This window comes from Panicum virgatum, chromosome 3N (genome assembly GCF_016808335.1).
Source record: "Panicum virgatum strain AP13 chromosome 3N, P.virgatum_v5, whole genome shotgun sequence".
Lineage (NCBI taxonomy): Eukaryota > Viridiplantae > Streptophyta > Magnoliopsida > Poales > Poaceae > Panicum > Panicum virgatum.
Window position 1 is genome coordinate 64,163,283 of NC_053147.1, and position 13,639 is coordinate 64,176,921.

Sequence of the window (13,639 nt, forward strand, 5' to 3'; positions counted from 1 at the left end):
GATGATCTGGTGGCGTAGTAGATGCTTTATCTTAGCCTTGATAGGGATTGTTCCGGGAATTGGCTCTTGCTAGTTCTTAGGCCTCTGTTTTAGGTTGTGGTTTAGTTGTCTGTTACGTTTGCTAGGCCTAGTCACGTGTAGGATGTTTCGATCTAGCAGTGAAGTTGTTACCATCGTGGATTAGATCAATTAGATTTGACTGAAGCAGTTTTATAGTGATTTGCTCTATTTATCATATCCGGATACAATCAGATCCCGTCTGACACCGGGACTCGATCGGCTCTTCAAAGCCGATGCAAGAGTCGTCCCGGGGAGCCGACCACGGCTCGGACTTACGTTTACACGTGTCTTTGTATGCAGGAAACTGTTCGGAGCACGTCTGCACCCTCCTGATCGGGTATAGGTCAGGTGGCACGCCCGGTTTTCACACATCCTCCGGGTGCGTGACGGAAATTGCGGGCCGTCGACGAGGGAGCAGTGCCTCTAGCGCCCTAGCAACCTCCTGGCTCTTCGTGTTGCCCGTCGTTGCTCGCCGGTGGGTTTCGGTCGACAACAGGGCGAAAATGCTGTCAAGCCCGGAGACTCCGGGTATAAGCCCGGATACTCCGGGTTTGGGATACTCCGGGGGAAACTCCGGGTATAGGCCCGAAAACTCCGGATTTGGGAGTCCGGATACTCCGAGAAGGTGCCCGGATACTCCGGATTTTTGGTCTCGAATCTAAACGGTGGTGAATGTAAAATTAGGTTTATTAGCTTTATATTTTCATGCTCGATAGGATAGAACTATAAAGTGTGTTATTTGACGAATTTTACATGTAATTTTTTAATGGTGCTAGATGAAATGTTTTAATAGTTTATAAATGCATAGTTGGAGTTAGGAGAATTCTAAAAATACAAAACCAGTTGGGCTAACTTCGCGTAGACTCATGTAAGGTTTAATTAACCTCCGCCGGTGTAGTTGTTTATAGTTAGACAATATCGACTTTGTGCTTGTATTGCTCCACTTTTATTGCATTATTCATGCATTCATACATATGCATCGTTGCACCTCATTTAGGTACGCTAGATGTACGACGTGTGGACGTGAAGCACGCGGTGTGGATTCGAACCACAAGACGGTGTTTGGCGGATATCTCCAGAAGAAGGAATGGCCCTAAGAAGCAACCGAAGACCCGGCCCAAGGTCGGAAGGGCCCAAGGCCTTGATAGATTTAACACTAACTTAGTGTTATCCTCAGGCAAGCCCCGGTGCACATCCCACTATTTCAAATTATGACACCTATATATGTCTTTAATAATTGTGCATTAGGTTTAGGAATTGTTTGAAACCTTAGTTGCATGATCCCTAGGTTTTTCTGGGCATTATACTAGTATGAATAGGTCGTTAGCACTGTTATGCTAAATAAGGCTCGATAGAAGTCGAGTGATAATTCTGTCACTCGCGAGATATACGAATGTCTTCATATTACAGTTTATGAATTATTATATTCAAGATGGAAGGTATGGGATGGGAGACCGGATGGGGGAAGGTGTAGCCCCATCTGTGTCGGTTAAGGACCGTTCGTTGCCTGGCCCTGTGATCGAGTTTGAATTGTACTAACCGCATGCCGGGAGTAGGAGGTAGTCGAAACCGGTAAGCCGAGTACTACTTTGCTTCGAAAGTATAGGAACCCGCACCCAACTCCTGGGGCGAGTCGAGTAGTCGCGGAGAATTGGGTTGCACATGTTTACTTTTGGTGGTCTTACGTTGAGCTCGGCTGACCATATGTCGTTGGGCTGGTTCCTGTAGTTCGAGGCGGGGAGGGGAATGGTTGGCATGTATAGTCCGACGGGGCAAATACGTGCCGTGTTGGTTAGGTCCACCTTGCAAGGTTAAATCGGATCGATCCGCCGTTCGTCGCATCTCAGATATGAGCACCTTGATCACAGCACCACATCGTAGTGATGCCATATGGATTTTAAGTGATGAGTAGTAAGGTCTGACAGGGATATTTACTCCATGTTGTTATGATTGTTTAGCATGTGCAAATAATAGTTAATGATTTATGAATATAGAAATTGGAGCTAAAAGAGGGAAAATAAGGACTCACTATTAGTGCATTTTCTGCAAAATAACCACCAGCCAAAAGCCTTGCATGTCTAGATATGTGGGCAAAGTTATACCCACTGGTCGGGTAAACCTTGCTGAGTATTAGTATACTCAGGGTTTGTCGTTAAATTGTTTTCAGGTGTAGAAGCTAACTAGGTGTCATATCGGTGGGCTCGATGCGGCGCCTTGTCTTCACGACTCGGTAGTTCCCGTTTTATTAGTTTATTTTCTTCATTCTCTAGTAGAAATGCTCTGTAAATTAGATTCTTATCAGCTGCTATCTTTTCTTTTGTAAATTTTAAATTTAAGCTGCTTTGTAAAAGTCTTAATATTATTTACAATTTTGTAAGATTTTATCATGTTGGTACCCTTTACGCTCGACTTCGTGTGAGACTTTTGGTGTGTTTCGATCGGCCTGTGGGTTGGAAACAGCCTGTCAAATTACACTTAATTAAGCTAACGCGCTAAATAATGGCGGTTATGCTTAATTAAGCGTTTTAACTCGGCGGGTCTGTCACAGCTCACCTCTCAGATTACTTGTAAACCCACGGAATTAGCATAGGATTAGTGCCATATTGCTGCGCCAAGGCAGCTGAGCCGGTGGAGACGATACAAAACAATAGGCAGCATGATGGAGCAATTCATACCTTTCTCGGCCTTTTGGCTAAGATAAGTGTAGTATCTGTCCTTATCAGTTTAATATCTTATATGTGAGGCCTCGTTATCACAACGATATTAATTTTTTTTTGGGGGGAAGGATGAGTGTAGTGGCTTGCCACTTGGATCCTTAAGTGTCGCCTAGGCGTTGCACTATAGCTAGGCTCGGCGCACCCCAACCAAATCAAATTTCAAAGTTTGGCTGATGGCACATTATTTAGAGACGGCAGATGGCTTGGATTTTGGAGTGGTTTGCTGTCTCCACTACCCGGCAGCTTGGGCAATTAGTAAGCCAGATGTGAAACAAGTTAAGAAGGAAAAAAATGCTCAGGTGTATACTATTCTTTTTTACTGGGAGGATCGAGTTTGTCGCCTAGCTTCGTTCTGGCGTCCTCAAAGCAAATTAACCTGCAACAATTGAAGCTACACTGTGGTGGATGAGATTACGCCTAATTGACCGTGGCGCGGTCAATACGGCAGTTAGTTGGAGGACGACTGATGCTGCTAGCTAGCCGTGCGTCAGTTGGATCGCACGATGACCAGCCAATCCAGTGCAATCACTGGCCAACAAGACACATCGATCTGCATCTGCTGATGGATGCCGTCTGTTACGACCCCCGGGCGTGTGCATACCATTCCGGCCCTGTTTAGATCAGACCCGTAAACAAAAAAAAGCATCACATCGAATATTTCGACACATGTATGGAATACTAAATGAAGTCTATTTATAAAACTTTTTTGTATGGATGGGCTGTAAATCGCGAGACGAATCTAATGAGTCTACTTAATCCATGATTTTGCAACAGTGATGCTACAGTAACCATCCCTAAATTATTGATTAATCATTAATTAATTAGCATCATTAGATTCGTCTCGCGATTTACAACCCATCTGTCCAAAAAGTTTTATAAATAGACTTCATTTAGTACTTAAAATTAGTAAGATTCCTTTGTAAAAATTTTTTGCAACGGAACTAAACACGGCCTCAGTCACTAGGCACACGGCAAAGGCCTAGATACACATGGCAAAAAGTTTGCCGTGTGTAATATACGGCAAACAGCTCACGGCATAGATCGGCCGGCAAATAGGACCTTTGCCGTGTGTCCTTTATCGGACACTCGGCAAACCTTTTACCGTGTGTCTTTCCCAGCACATGGCAAAAAAAAGCAGCCATCTCAGGACCGCATACCACGTGGCATATTTGCCGTGTGTTGTAACTGACACCCGGCAAAGTTTTTCGAAAAATATATAAAAAAAGCACCGATGCGCGCTCGGCTGGCACCCTCACGTCACCGCTGCTGCTGCCACCACCACCACGCCACCGCCGCCGCCTCCCCTTGACCGTCGCCACCACCACGCCACCGCCGCAACGGTTGTCGCCGCGGCTGCTGCGCAAGCCGGCCGCGTGCCCCCTCGCCGCCTCTGCTGCGCGCCGCTGCGCGGGCCGGCGGCGCGCCCCCTAGCCGCTCTGCCTCCACACGGCCGGGCCGCCGACGCGCGTCGTCCCCGCACGCCGCCGCGCCGCCCCCGCGCGTTGCACCACATGCGCCGCCGCTGGTCACCCGCGCGTCGCCGCTCCGCCCATGCACGTCGCCCCGGCACGCCGCCGCTCGGCACCCGCGTGTCGCCCCCGCGAGCCGCTGCTGCTCCTCTTCCGATCGCACGCTGCCGCGCCGCGAGCCGCCTCGCTAGTTAGCCGCGGCCACCGCTCCTCGCCCCCGCCGCCCCTCCTCACCGGTCAATCTATTCTGGTGAGGGGTGAGCGAAGGGGGGAGGAGAGGAGCCACGAGAGGGAGAGGGCCGGGGAGGGAGGTGGTCGGGGAGGAGCTCTTGCCGGCCTGGGGCACGACACCGCCGGTTCTGTCGCCGTCGTCGAGAGAGAGAGGCCGGCGGAATAAGAGGCTGCGGGCTGCCTGGGAGAGATAGACTTTTTTTTATGAGCAACGCCTGGGAGAGATGACTTGCGAGAGAGGGAGAGATGACTTGCGAGAGAGAGGAGGGGGGGGGGGAATCCGGCTCATGAAGTCTGAACCAATGGGAGAGCTCCATTTTAAAGACTTGGATTGATGACGTGGCGTGTTTCTTTAACTGACTTCTAATGCATTTTAATACAGGCAAATGAGTTCAAATGAAAAAGTTATAAACTACAAAGTTTTAGATCTCGTCGAGCTCTACAATTTTGGTATAGAACTTATTTACATATGAAGACATTTAGAAGTTCTAAAATTTATAATTTCAAATTAGATAACTTATAATGAGATTTTGAAGTATTAAACAATCTCAAATATAAAAGTTGAAAATACAAAATTTTATATTTTGTCAAGTTGTACGACTTTAGTATAAAGTTTCTTCATATGAGTTCATATAAAAAAGTTTTTGTTCAAAAAATGCATTCACTAACTCTCTCACATACAAACACACATATACTTCTTGTGAGATGTTTTGATTTTGTAAACGTTGTTATGACAAAATGTGCTAAATCTTCTCAACTTTTTATCACAGCCTCCACATGTGATGCCATCATATCATGACAAATCTCATAATTTTCGGACTTCATTTGCATTTTTTAGAATATAAAAAGCATTCGGACACATGTTAGTTGTCATATTTCTTGAACAAGATATTCAAAGTTTCTTTTAATTTCATGGGTAAGGACTCAAACTGGCCTAAATAACATGAATATAATTTTTCTACTCATTGTATTCCATTATTTGAATCAATTGCATTTCAAATTTGACTTAATTTAAAAATTGTATGAAATGTAGTTAATAAATTAAATATAGCAGACAAATATAAAAATATACCAAATTTTAACATGGAGTAACACATGTTGTATGTGGAGAGTAGAAAAAATTTTGAGGTTGAAAGTGGGAAAAAGTTTAATTCTTTGCCGAGTGTAAAGAAAACACTCGGCGAATCATAATCTTTGCGGAGTGCCAAAAATAATACACTCGGCAAAGAAATCTTTGCCGAGTATAAAAAAATACACTCGGCAAAGAACTGTTTGTCGAGTGTATTTATTTTGCTGAGTGTTTTTTGTGGGACACTCGGCAAAGACCTTATTTGTCGAGTGCCCGAAACAATGCACTCCGCAAAGGTTGAGCGGCAAACTTCAAAGTTTCCCGTAGTGAGTTTGGGCCTTTTCGTCCGGCAACCAACCACAAGCAGCGACATGTCGTCGAATCCCGGCCGGAACGGATCAAATCAAACAAAGATCAGATCACATCACCATGGGCTACCCTGCGTTCAGTTCGTCGTCTTCGAATTTCCTTTCAAGTTACTTACCATCAGCAGATGGAGATCCACTGCTGATCTCTTTGGAACCGTAGTACTCGATCGTGTCACGGTATCGATCATGGATGAATTCATGGTCAGTGTTGTAGAAATGTACACGCATACCACACGGTAGTCGGTAGCTACACGTACACACGTGCCTGCTGCTGCTGCTTTGACAAAGCCCAATAAGAAGCTAGCAGCTAGTTCTCAACTCGATCGGCTTTGCCCAGGTGTGCACACAAGCTAAGCTTAGCCAAGTACATTTTTTATACATCTCGTGATTGGTTGCCAGGCTCATACGGCAAGCAACTGCCTTATCAGCTTATCTCACTGCATGGATCACATGTTGCTTTGTACTACTAGTATACCAATTACCTTCTCAGTAATAATCTCTCTGATGGAGTACTGAATTAGGCCGGGGGTAAAAAAGAGGCATGCATTTTTTTTTTCTAATTTTTCCTTCCATTATACTCCCTCCATACCCATAAAACTTGACGTTTTGGACAAGGTTTGGGTTAAACATTGGAAATATAAATCATCAATAACTTTTAAGTTGTTGAGTTTGTAAATGTGAAAATTATATGAATAGATTTATCTTAAAAAATACTTTCATAAAAATATACATATATCACTTTTGCATAAATATTTTTATAAAAAAAGGTCAAAATTGTGTTTTGGAGACCGTGTCGCTGTCCTAAACGTCAAGTTTTATGGGTACGGAGGGAGTAGTATATACACCCATACTTTGATTTATTACATTTATATATATACATAAATGCTATGCACTATACACTATGCACCAATTATTCAACCAATGAAAGAATTGATCCTTAACAATCTAATCCTAATTCTAAAAGACCTATGTAGACTATGTATAATGCACAGTGCCTATGTATGTACACACAAACCAATTCACCAATTGCCACCAGCAACCAAACTAGGTACAAAGTTTAACTGAGCTAGCTAACTAATCACCAAATAATAATCGAGCTTGATTTACTAAGCCGGGATCATGAACCGTGGCTTCTTGAAGGCGAGCGGGCTGAGCACCTCCTCCTCCTCCGGCACCGCCCCGCCGCACCGCTCCGGGATGTCCGGCAACGCCGGCAGGTTGAGGTCGAAGCCGCCGCTGGCCGCCGGCACTGCCGTGGCGCTGGCGCGGCTGCCAGCGCGCGCGGGCGCGGCGGCGCTGCCGATGGTGCCGTCGTAGTGGCAGCGCTTGTGGCCGCCCAGCGCCTGCCCCGTCGGGAACGCCTTCCCGCACACGTTGCACTCGTGCGCCGGCTTTCCCTCGCCAGCGCCGGCGGAGCCCGCGGACGACGACGACGGCGCGGGCACCGCGTGCTGCCGCGGCTGCTGCTCCGCGCCGGCACCTGATGCCGGCGTCGAAGCAGTCACCACCACCGGAGGCGGCGGCTTGGTGCGGTGGCTGGCCTTGTGGCCGCCGAGCGCCTGGTAGGACGGGAACGCCTTGCCGCAGACGGAGCACGCGTGCGGCGGTGGCGCGGGCGCCGCGACGTCGCGGCGGCCGCGCGCCAGCATGACGAGGCAGAGCGCCAGGTACTCCTCCTCCGTGGGCTCCCGGGGCAGCTGCTGCTCGCGGCGGCGCCTGGAGCGCTTCCGCTTCCCCCACCCTTCGGCGCGCTGCTGCTGCTCCTCCTTCACCGCTTTCGCCTCCTCGTACTCCACCTCCTCCTCCTCCTCGCCGCTGCCGCTCGTCGTCGTGGCAGCCGCGGCCACCGGCACCACCTCCGGCGTGACCGCCGCGTCAAGAACCGCGTCCACCGCCATCGGATGATCGATCTGCCGGTGGATAATCTATCCCGACCGAGTTTGTTCTGGAACACTAGTAACAAGCAGGTAGCTTGGCGGCAAAGGCAGAGAGAGAGGGAAGGAGAGAAGTTGCTTGCGGAAGTGATAGTGAGTGGAAGAGTAGGGCAAGGGAGTGGCGGCTTTATACGGGCCAGCAGGGGATATGTGTGTCCCGGGGTCAAACGCTCTAGCAGACGGTGACGCGTCCAACTCGGTTTCCAGGCCTCGAATCACGACGCGTGTGAGGATTACCGGGCGAGAAACGAGTAGAGTTGAGTAGCTGCTGGCTACGAAGGAAGAGAGGAGTGATGGGTTTGTTAACTCTAGCTGGCAGGTGGACGACTTTTTTTTTGTTTTTGAACTAAAGGCAGGTGGACACGACTGACCGGCCGGAAACTTGGCCTCGACGGCTTGCCGCTCTGAGCATCAGGAGGAATGGAGGATGCAGCGCAGGGTAAGGAAGATAAGGCAAGGGATCAAGGGAAGGTTGCTGGAAGCTACTACTAGTGGGGGAGACCGAGGACTAGGACCGGACCTGGTGTAGAGTCCACGAGATGGGAAAGAAAGAAAATTCGGCGTGGAATGGTCGTGCGGGGAAGACAGGCGGCGGCGGGCGCCAACTGCCCAACCGCCAGCCACACGGATAAAATGGATAACCTGCTGTATATTATAGTATGCTCTAGAGTAGTTAGAAGATAGTACAGATAGTACAAATTTTGACCAATAATTAGAGATACTAAATAAAAATACTTTACAAAATTAACTCCACAATCCCTGCGCTACTTCGCGAGACGAATCTAATGAGTCATTTGACCGCATGATTAGAGGTTGGTACTGTAGCATCAATGTAGCCAATCATCGATCAATTACCGTTATTAGATTCGTTGCGAAAAGTTACACCCATCCGTGAAAAAGTTTTGCAAATAAACTTCGTTTAGTACTCCATGCATGCAAGATACTTTTTGTAGCACGAGTAGCATTACAAAAACAAACAAGGCCAGTACTACTATGTGCTCGTTTAGGTGCCCGTGTAAAGTTGTAAAAATAGAATCTTTGCACATTTTAAGTATTAAATATAAACTAATCACAAAACTAATAACAGCACTCGTCTGTAAACTACGAGACGAATCTAATGAGACTAATTAATACATCTTTAGAGCATATGTACTATAGCAATTTAGTGTCTAATTATAGCCTAATTAGACTCATTAGATTCGTCTCGCAATTTACAAATAAACTATGCAATTTGTTTTTTATTTTATCTAGATTTAATGCTCCATGTATATATGATTCTCTTTCGATGTGATAGATTTGAAATTTTGAATTTCACACAATTTATTTTTTATTTTGTCTAGATTTAATACTTCATACATATAAGATTCTCTTTCGATGCGATAGATATGTAATTTTGAATTTCACAACTAAACAAGGCCATATGTATGAATATATCAATATATGTATACTCCTATCTGTGAGTGCGCGTGACGTGTCGACGCGCGCGGCGTGATCGATGTCAGTGCCCCCATGGCGAAGCATTGGGCCTGTTTGGATACACTAACACTGTTAGATGTTAGTGTTAGTTTCTAACACAGAATTAACATAGAACTAACACTAACACTTGAGGTGTTTGGATGCTAGTGTTAGTTTGACAATAAAATCACTTTTTCAATCATTTGACTCATTTAACTCCCTTTGCAGCCGGATTTGTTGTGGCCGGCCACTTTGTGGTTTCCTCTCGCACACAAATTTCAGAATCAAATCATCTCCACAAATAATTCATCACAAATATGATTAAATTTAAATAGTCCATACAAATGAGATGTCGCAGTACAACATACAAATCTTGAACGAATAAAAAAATTACACTCCATTAAACAAATCATAGGCCAACTGATCTCGGAAGACATTCATGTTGACATCCTCAATAAAAGGTTCATCTTCTGGCCAGTCGGATGTAGTTGTAGGAAATGGATTATAATTTTCATCTGCATCACAAGCAATAAATTCTCTATCCACAATTCTTCTCTCTCGAATAAAATTATGAAGAGCCATACAAGCAACAATAATTCTCGTTTGCTTGTCCTCCAGAAAGCAAGACATATTCAACAAAATCCTAAACTTCATCTTCAGCACTCCAAATGATCGTTCTATGACATTCCTAACTTTGGCATGTGCATGGTTGAAGGTTTCATTCGTACCTTGTGGCGGCGGGCCATTTTGAAATTGCTCAATATGGTACCTTGTACATTTGTATGGTGAAAGATAGCCCCGCCGGTTGGGGTACCCTGCATCAACCACATAATACTTCCCTGCATATTCCCAAACGGAGGCACACAATGGGACTTACATGTACAAGTGTAATTGGACTACAATTACTGCAAGATAGGTCAAGAAGCGAACCTGGTGGTGGATGTGGAAATTTGTGATGATGTGTAGTCATGGCATCTTTGAATACTCTCATGTCATGTACTGAACCAGGCCATCCCGATAACACAAAGGTATACCTCATGTCGAAATCACAAACAGCAAGCACATTCTGACTTGTTTCATTGTGCCTGTTTAAGTATGGAATTCTCTTACTCTTATGCACCACAAGCTTCACATGTGTCCCATCTATAGCTCCTATGCAGTCGTTGAAGTGTGGGTATATACCAGCTTTTTCTAAGTTTGGGTGCAACCCTGAAAATGTTGGGTCCTTTGGTACAATTATGTCATGTGCTAACCTAAGGAAGCATGTCAAAACTCTATTAAATGTCCAGCTTACTGTTTCCAAAGACCTCCTGAAACGGTTTTCAGCCTGTCTAACTGACTGTGGTGAGCCAACAATCCATAAAAACATAGCAAGAGCCTCTATAGATGTCATCTCTCTAGTATCCCTCAATCCATATGACTCTACCAAAGTATTATGTAATCTGTTGAATAGAGGTCTCTCAACCCTAAACATGTTGTAGCAATCGGTATCTCGGGCTAGACAATTATGCACCCAATCCAAGCCAGAATCTCCATAGACCCTCCTAGGTAGTTTCACAAAGTAGTTATCAGAGTACATACCAAGGATAGGAACCATTTGCAAAATCATCTTCTGCGCTTGGAAAAGATTGTTCTGGCACATGGATATCATCTCATCATCACTTGTGCTGCCTCCATCACCTTGTTCTTGCTCCATCGGGTGGCCATGATCTTCTTCCTGCTTAACACATGTAAAAAATTGTCAAAACTTCCACTAAACTTGAAGCAGTACATGGAAATAAGTTCAACACATAGCCAAGGTAGTTCATGACATAACACACAGATATAGTTCGACACCACACCGGCATAACATAGTTCGACACATCAACACACATATAGCATAATTCGACACATCAACACACATATAGCATAGTTCGACACATCACACAGCATAGTTCGGACATGACACGTCAACTGAAGCTCCAAGTAGTCCCTAACTAGTCCAAATTGTTGTCCCTGCACCATTTCTTGAAGTAACTCAATCGAAGCTCAGGTGTTATTAATGGGCCACAGAAAAACTCCCTTTGGTACTCAGATTGAAACAGCTTGGACATAGCATAGATAGACTCAGCAGTCTCTCAACGCCACACTCAAAGGCCAGCTGTTGACACCTCCCAACAGAATAGGCTTCCTTCTGAGTTGCTCGTTTCTGTATCACCTGGTTATTGACTGTGACAGATTCTTTGAAGGTACGGGCTATCTCCTTGACAATCTTGACCATTGGGCTCTTGCTCTTCTTCACTGGACTAGACAAAGTGCTTTGTGTGCTACCCAATGACCTCTTGCTCCTCTGGCTCCTTATGCTATTAGGTGTTGCTTGAAACTCATCTTCATCTGTAGCTCCTACATCTTCCCCCTCATTTTCACCATAGTCATCTCCGGCCACGAAGGATCCGCTTCCGTCAACTGTTATCCGTCTCCAAAGTTGGTCTAGCAACTCCAAGTTTGCTAGAGGACCATATTGCAGCTTCTTGAGGTATGGTTTTTCTGCAGGAGAGGTTCACATCACAAAGATATCAGAAACTAGTTAAGATAATAAAGCACAATACAAAATTTGGTAGTGAACGGCAGTACCTCTGTATGTGTTATCCATAAGTCAGACTCTGCATCAATGGATCCATCTGGATTCCTTTCAAACCCTGTGGGCACTTGCAAGTATCGCCAGAAAGAGTGGGTGTTTTTCAGTACACTGATTTGGTTCCTCACCTATTGTTTGCTATAGACCAACCTCTTTCTAGCCAACAAGCCATCAACAATAGCTTGGTACCCATCACCACTCATTTGTGCACCATTATACGCTCCAGCCATACGTTGCGCTATGCACAGTTCTAACAAGCAAGCATTATTTGCATCAGACCATTGAGCTCGAAGGCCTTGGCTCACCGGGGGACCGCCGGAGCTCGCTAACACCTCCACGTCTTCCTCCATTTGTTCTTCATAATTCTCGTAGAGAATGCCGGCGCCGGATGATGACCCACGGCCGGCATTCCTCGCTGCATGGGGGCGACGTCCCCACTGGCTGCCTCCGGCACTCCTCGCTGCACGGCGGGGGAGGGGGAGGGGGCAGCGCAGGGGCCGTGGTGGCGCGCTATCGGCTCCCGCGACCGTAAGGAACACCGCCACCGGCTCCTGCTGAGGAGGACCCAAAGTTGAGGTGCCGGGTGGAGGTTGGCATCGTCGGTGCGTGCAAGGGAGGCGGCGCCATGGGTGGATGGCCACGAGCAGGGTTGAGATCGACATCGGAGTTCTGTAGGAAGTTCTCATACTCCCTAAGTCCCGGAAACCCCTCCACCACCGATGCTTGCGAGTTTTGGTCAAAGCCACCCCGGCCGCGGGAAGTGCCGGCATGCTGCGTCTGGGATTGCCAAGCTTGAGTGCCCACATAGTCATCTTCGTGGGCGAGCGGATCGAACCCATCATCCTCCATCTTCGCGGATCCTGCAAACAAGCGTGCAGTCAGGCTAAGCTCATCCAATTGAGAATTCACAATGCAAAGCCCAGGAAAAAATCTAATTAAAGAAGACAAGGAAAAAAACAAACCCTACCCCTGCTGCTTCTTGCCCGACGGCGTGGTTGGGGGCAGCGGCGGGCTTGGGGTCGACGGCTGGGTTGCGGCCGACGCCGGTGATGCGGGTGACGGTGGGGATGTGGTCGACGCCGGCGGGGTTGCGGACGACGGCGGGGATGCGTGCGATGGCACGGATTGCGGGCGGTGGCGGCGAGTTTGGGGGCTGCAGCCGGCGTCGAGGATGCGGTCGCCGGCGTCGGGATTGGGGGAGCCGGTGGCGTGGTTGGGGCCGGCGGCGGGCACCGCTAATTTACGGTCAACCGTACGGAAGAGTTCCGTACGGTCGATTTTCCGACCATTCATTTTTTTCCTATTTTAGTAAGTTTTTTGTCGTTTTCTGATTTCAAGAAATTTTTTTCAAGAAAAAAATTTTGAGAAAAAAATTCAAAATTTTTTTTGGAGCAGCAGCAAATTAAATTTGGACAGCAGGAACTTTTTTCAAGGAAAAAATAGAGAGCAGAAAAATTTTTCAAAGAAAAAATTTGGAGAGAGGAATCTTCAAGAGAAAAAAAATTACGAAACAAATTAAAAAAAATAACAGAAAAAATTTTACATAAAAAAAATTAAAAAAAACTCAGGTAAAAAATGAAAAAAAAATTGCGTAAAAAAAATCAAACCTGGGGAGCCATGGCGAGGCCGCGCGGCACCGGGCCATGGCTAGGCCGCGCGGCTCGGCCCGGCGGCGAGCCCGCGACCCTGCTCCCCGGCGGCCCCCCTTCCCGGCGCCGC

General features: G+C 46.6%; 1 protein-coding gene and 1 non-coding gene across 2 annotated transcripts; one reads left to right on the forward strand and one right to left on the reverse strand.

Moving 5' to 3' along the window:
* The first annotated feature begins 2,731 nt into the window (after positions 1-2,731).
* LOC120668186 lies at positions 2,732-2,924 on the forward strand. The gene has a single exon (XR_005672285.1). It is a non-coding gene; the product is annotated as a U2 spliceosomal RNA (small nuclear RNA).
* Positions 2,925-6,752: 3,828 nt separating this feature from the next.
* Positions 6,753-8,141, reverse strand: LOC120666711 (zinc finger protein 1-like). Its single transcript, XM_039946625.1, has one exon. It carries the CDS (start codon positions 7,810-7,812, stop codon positions 7,021-7,023), a length of 792 nt encoding a protein of 263 aa, XP_039802559.1. The 5' UTR covers positions 7,813-8,141; the 3' UTR covers positions 6,753-7,020.
* Positions 8,142-13,639: the final 5,498 nt, after the last annotated feature.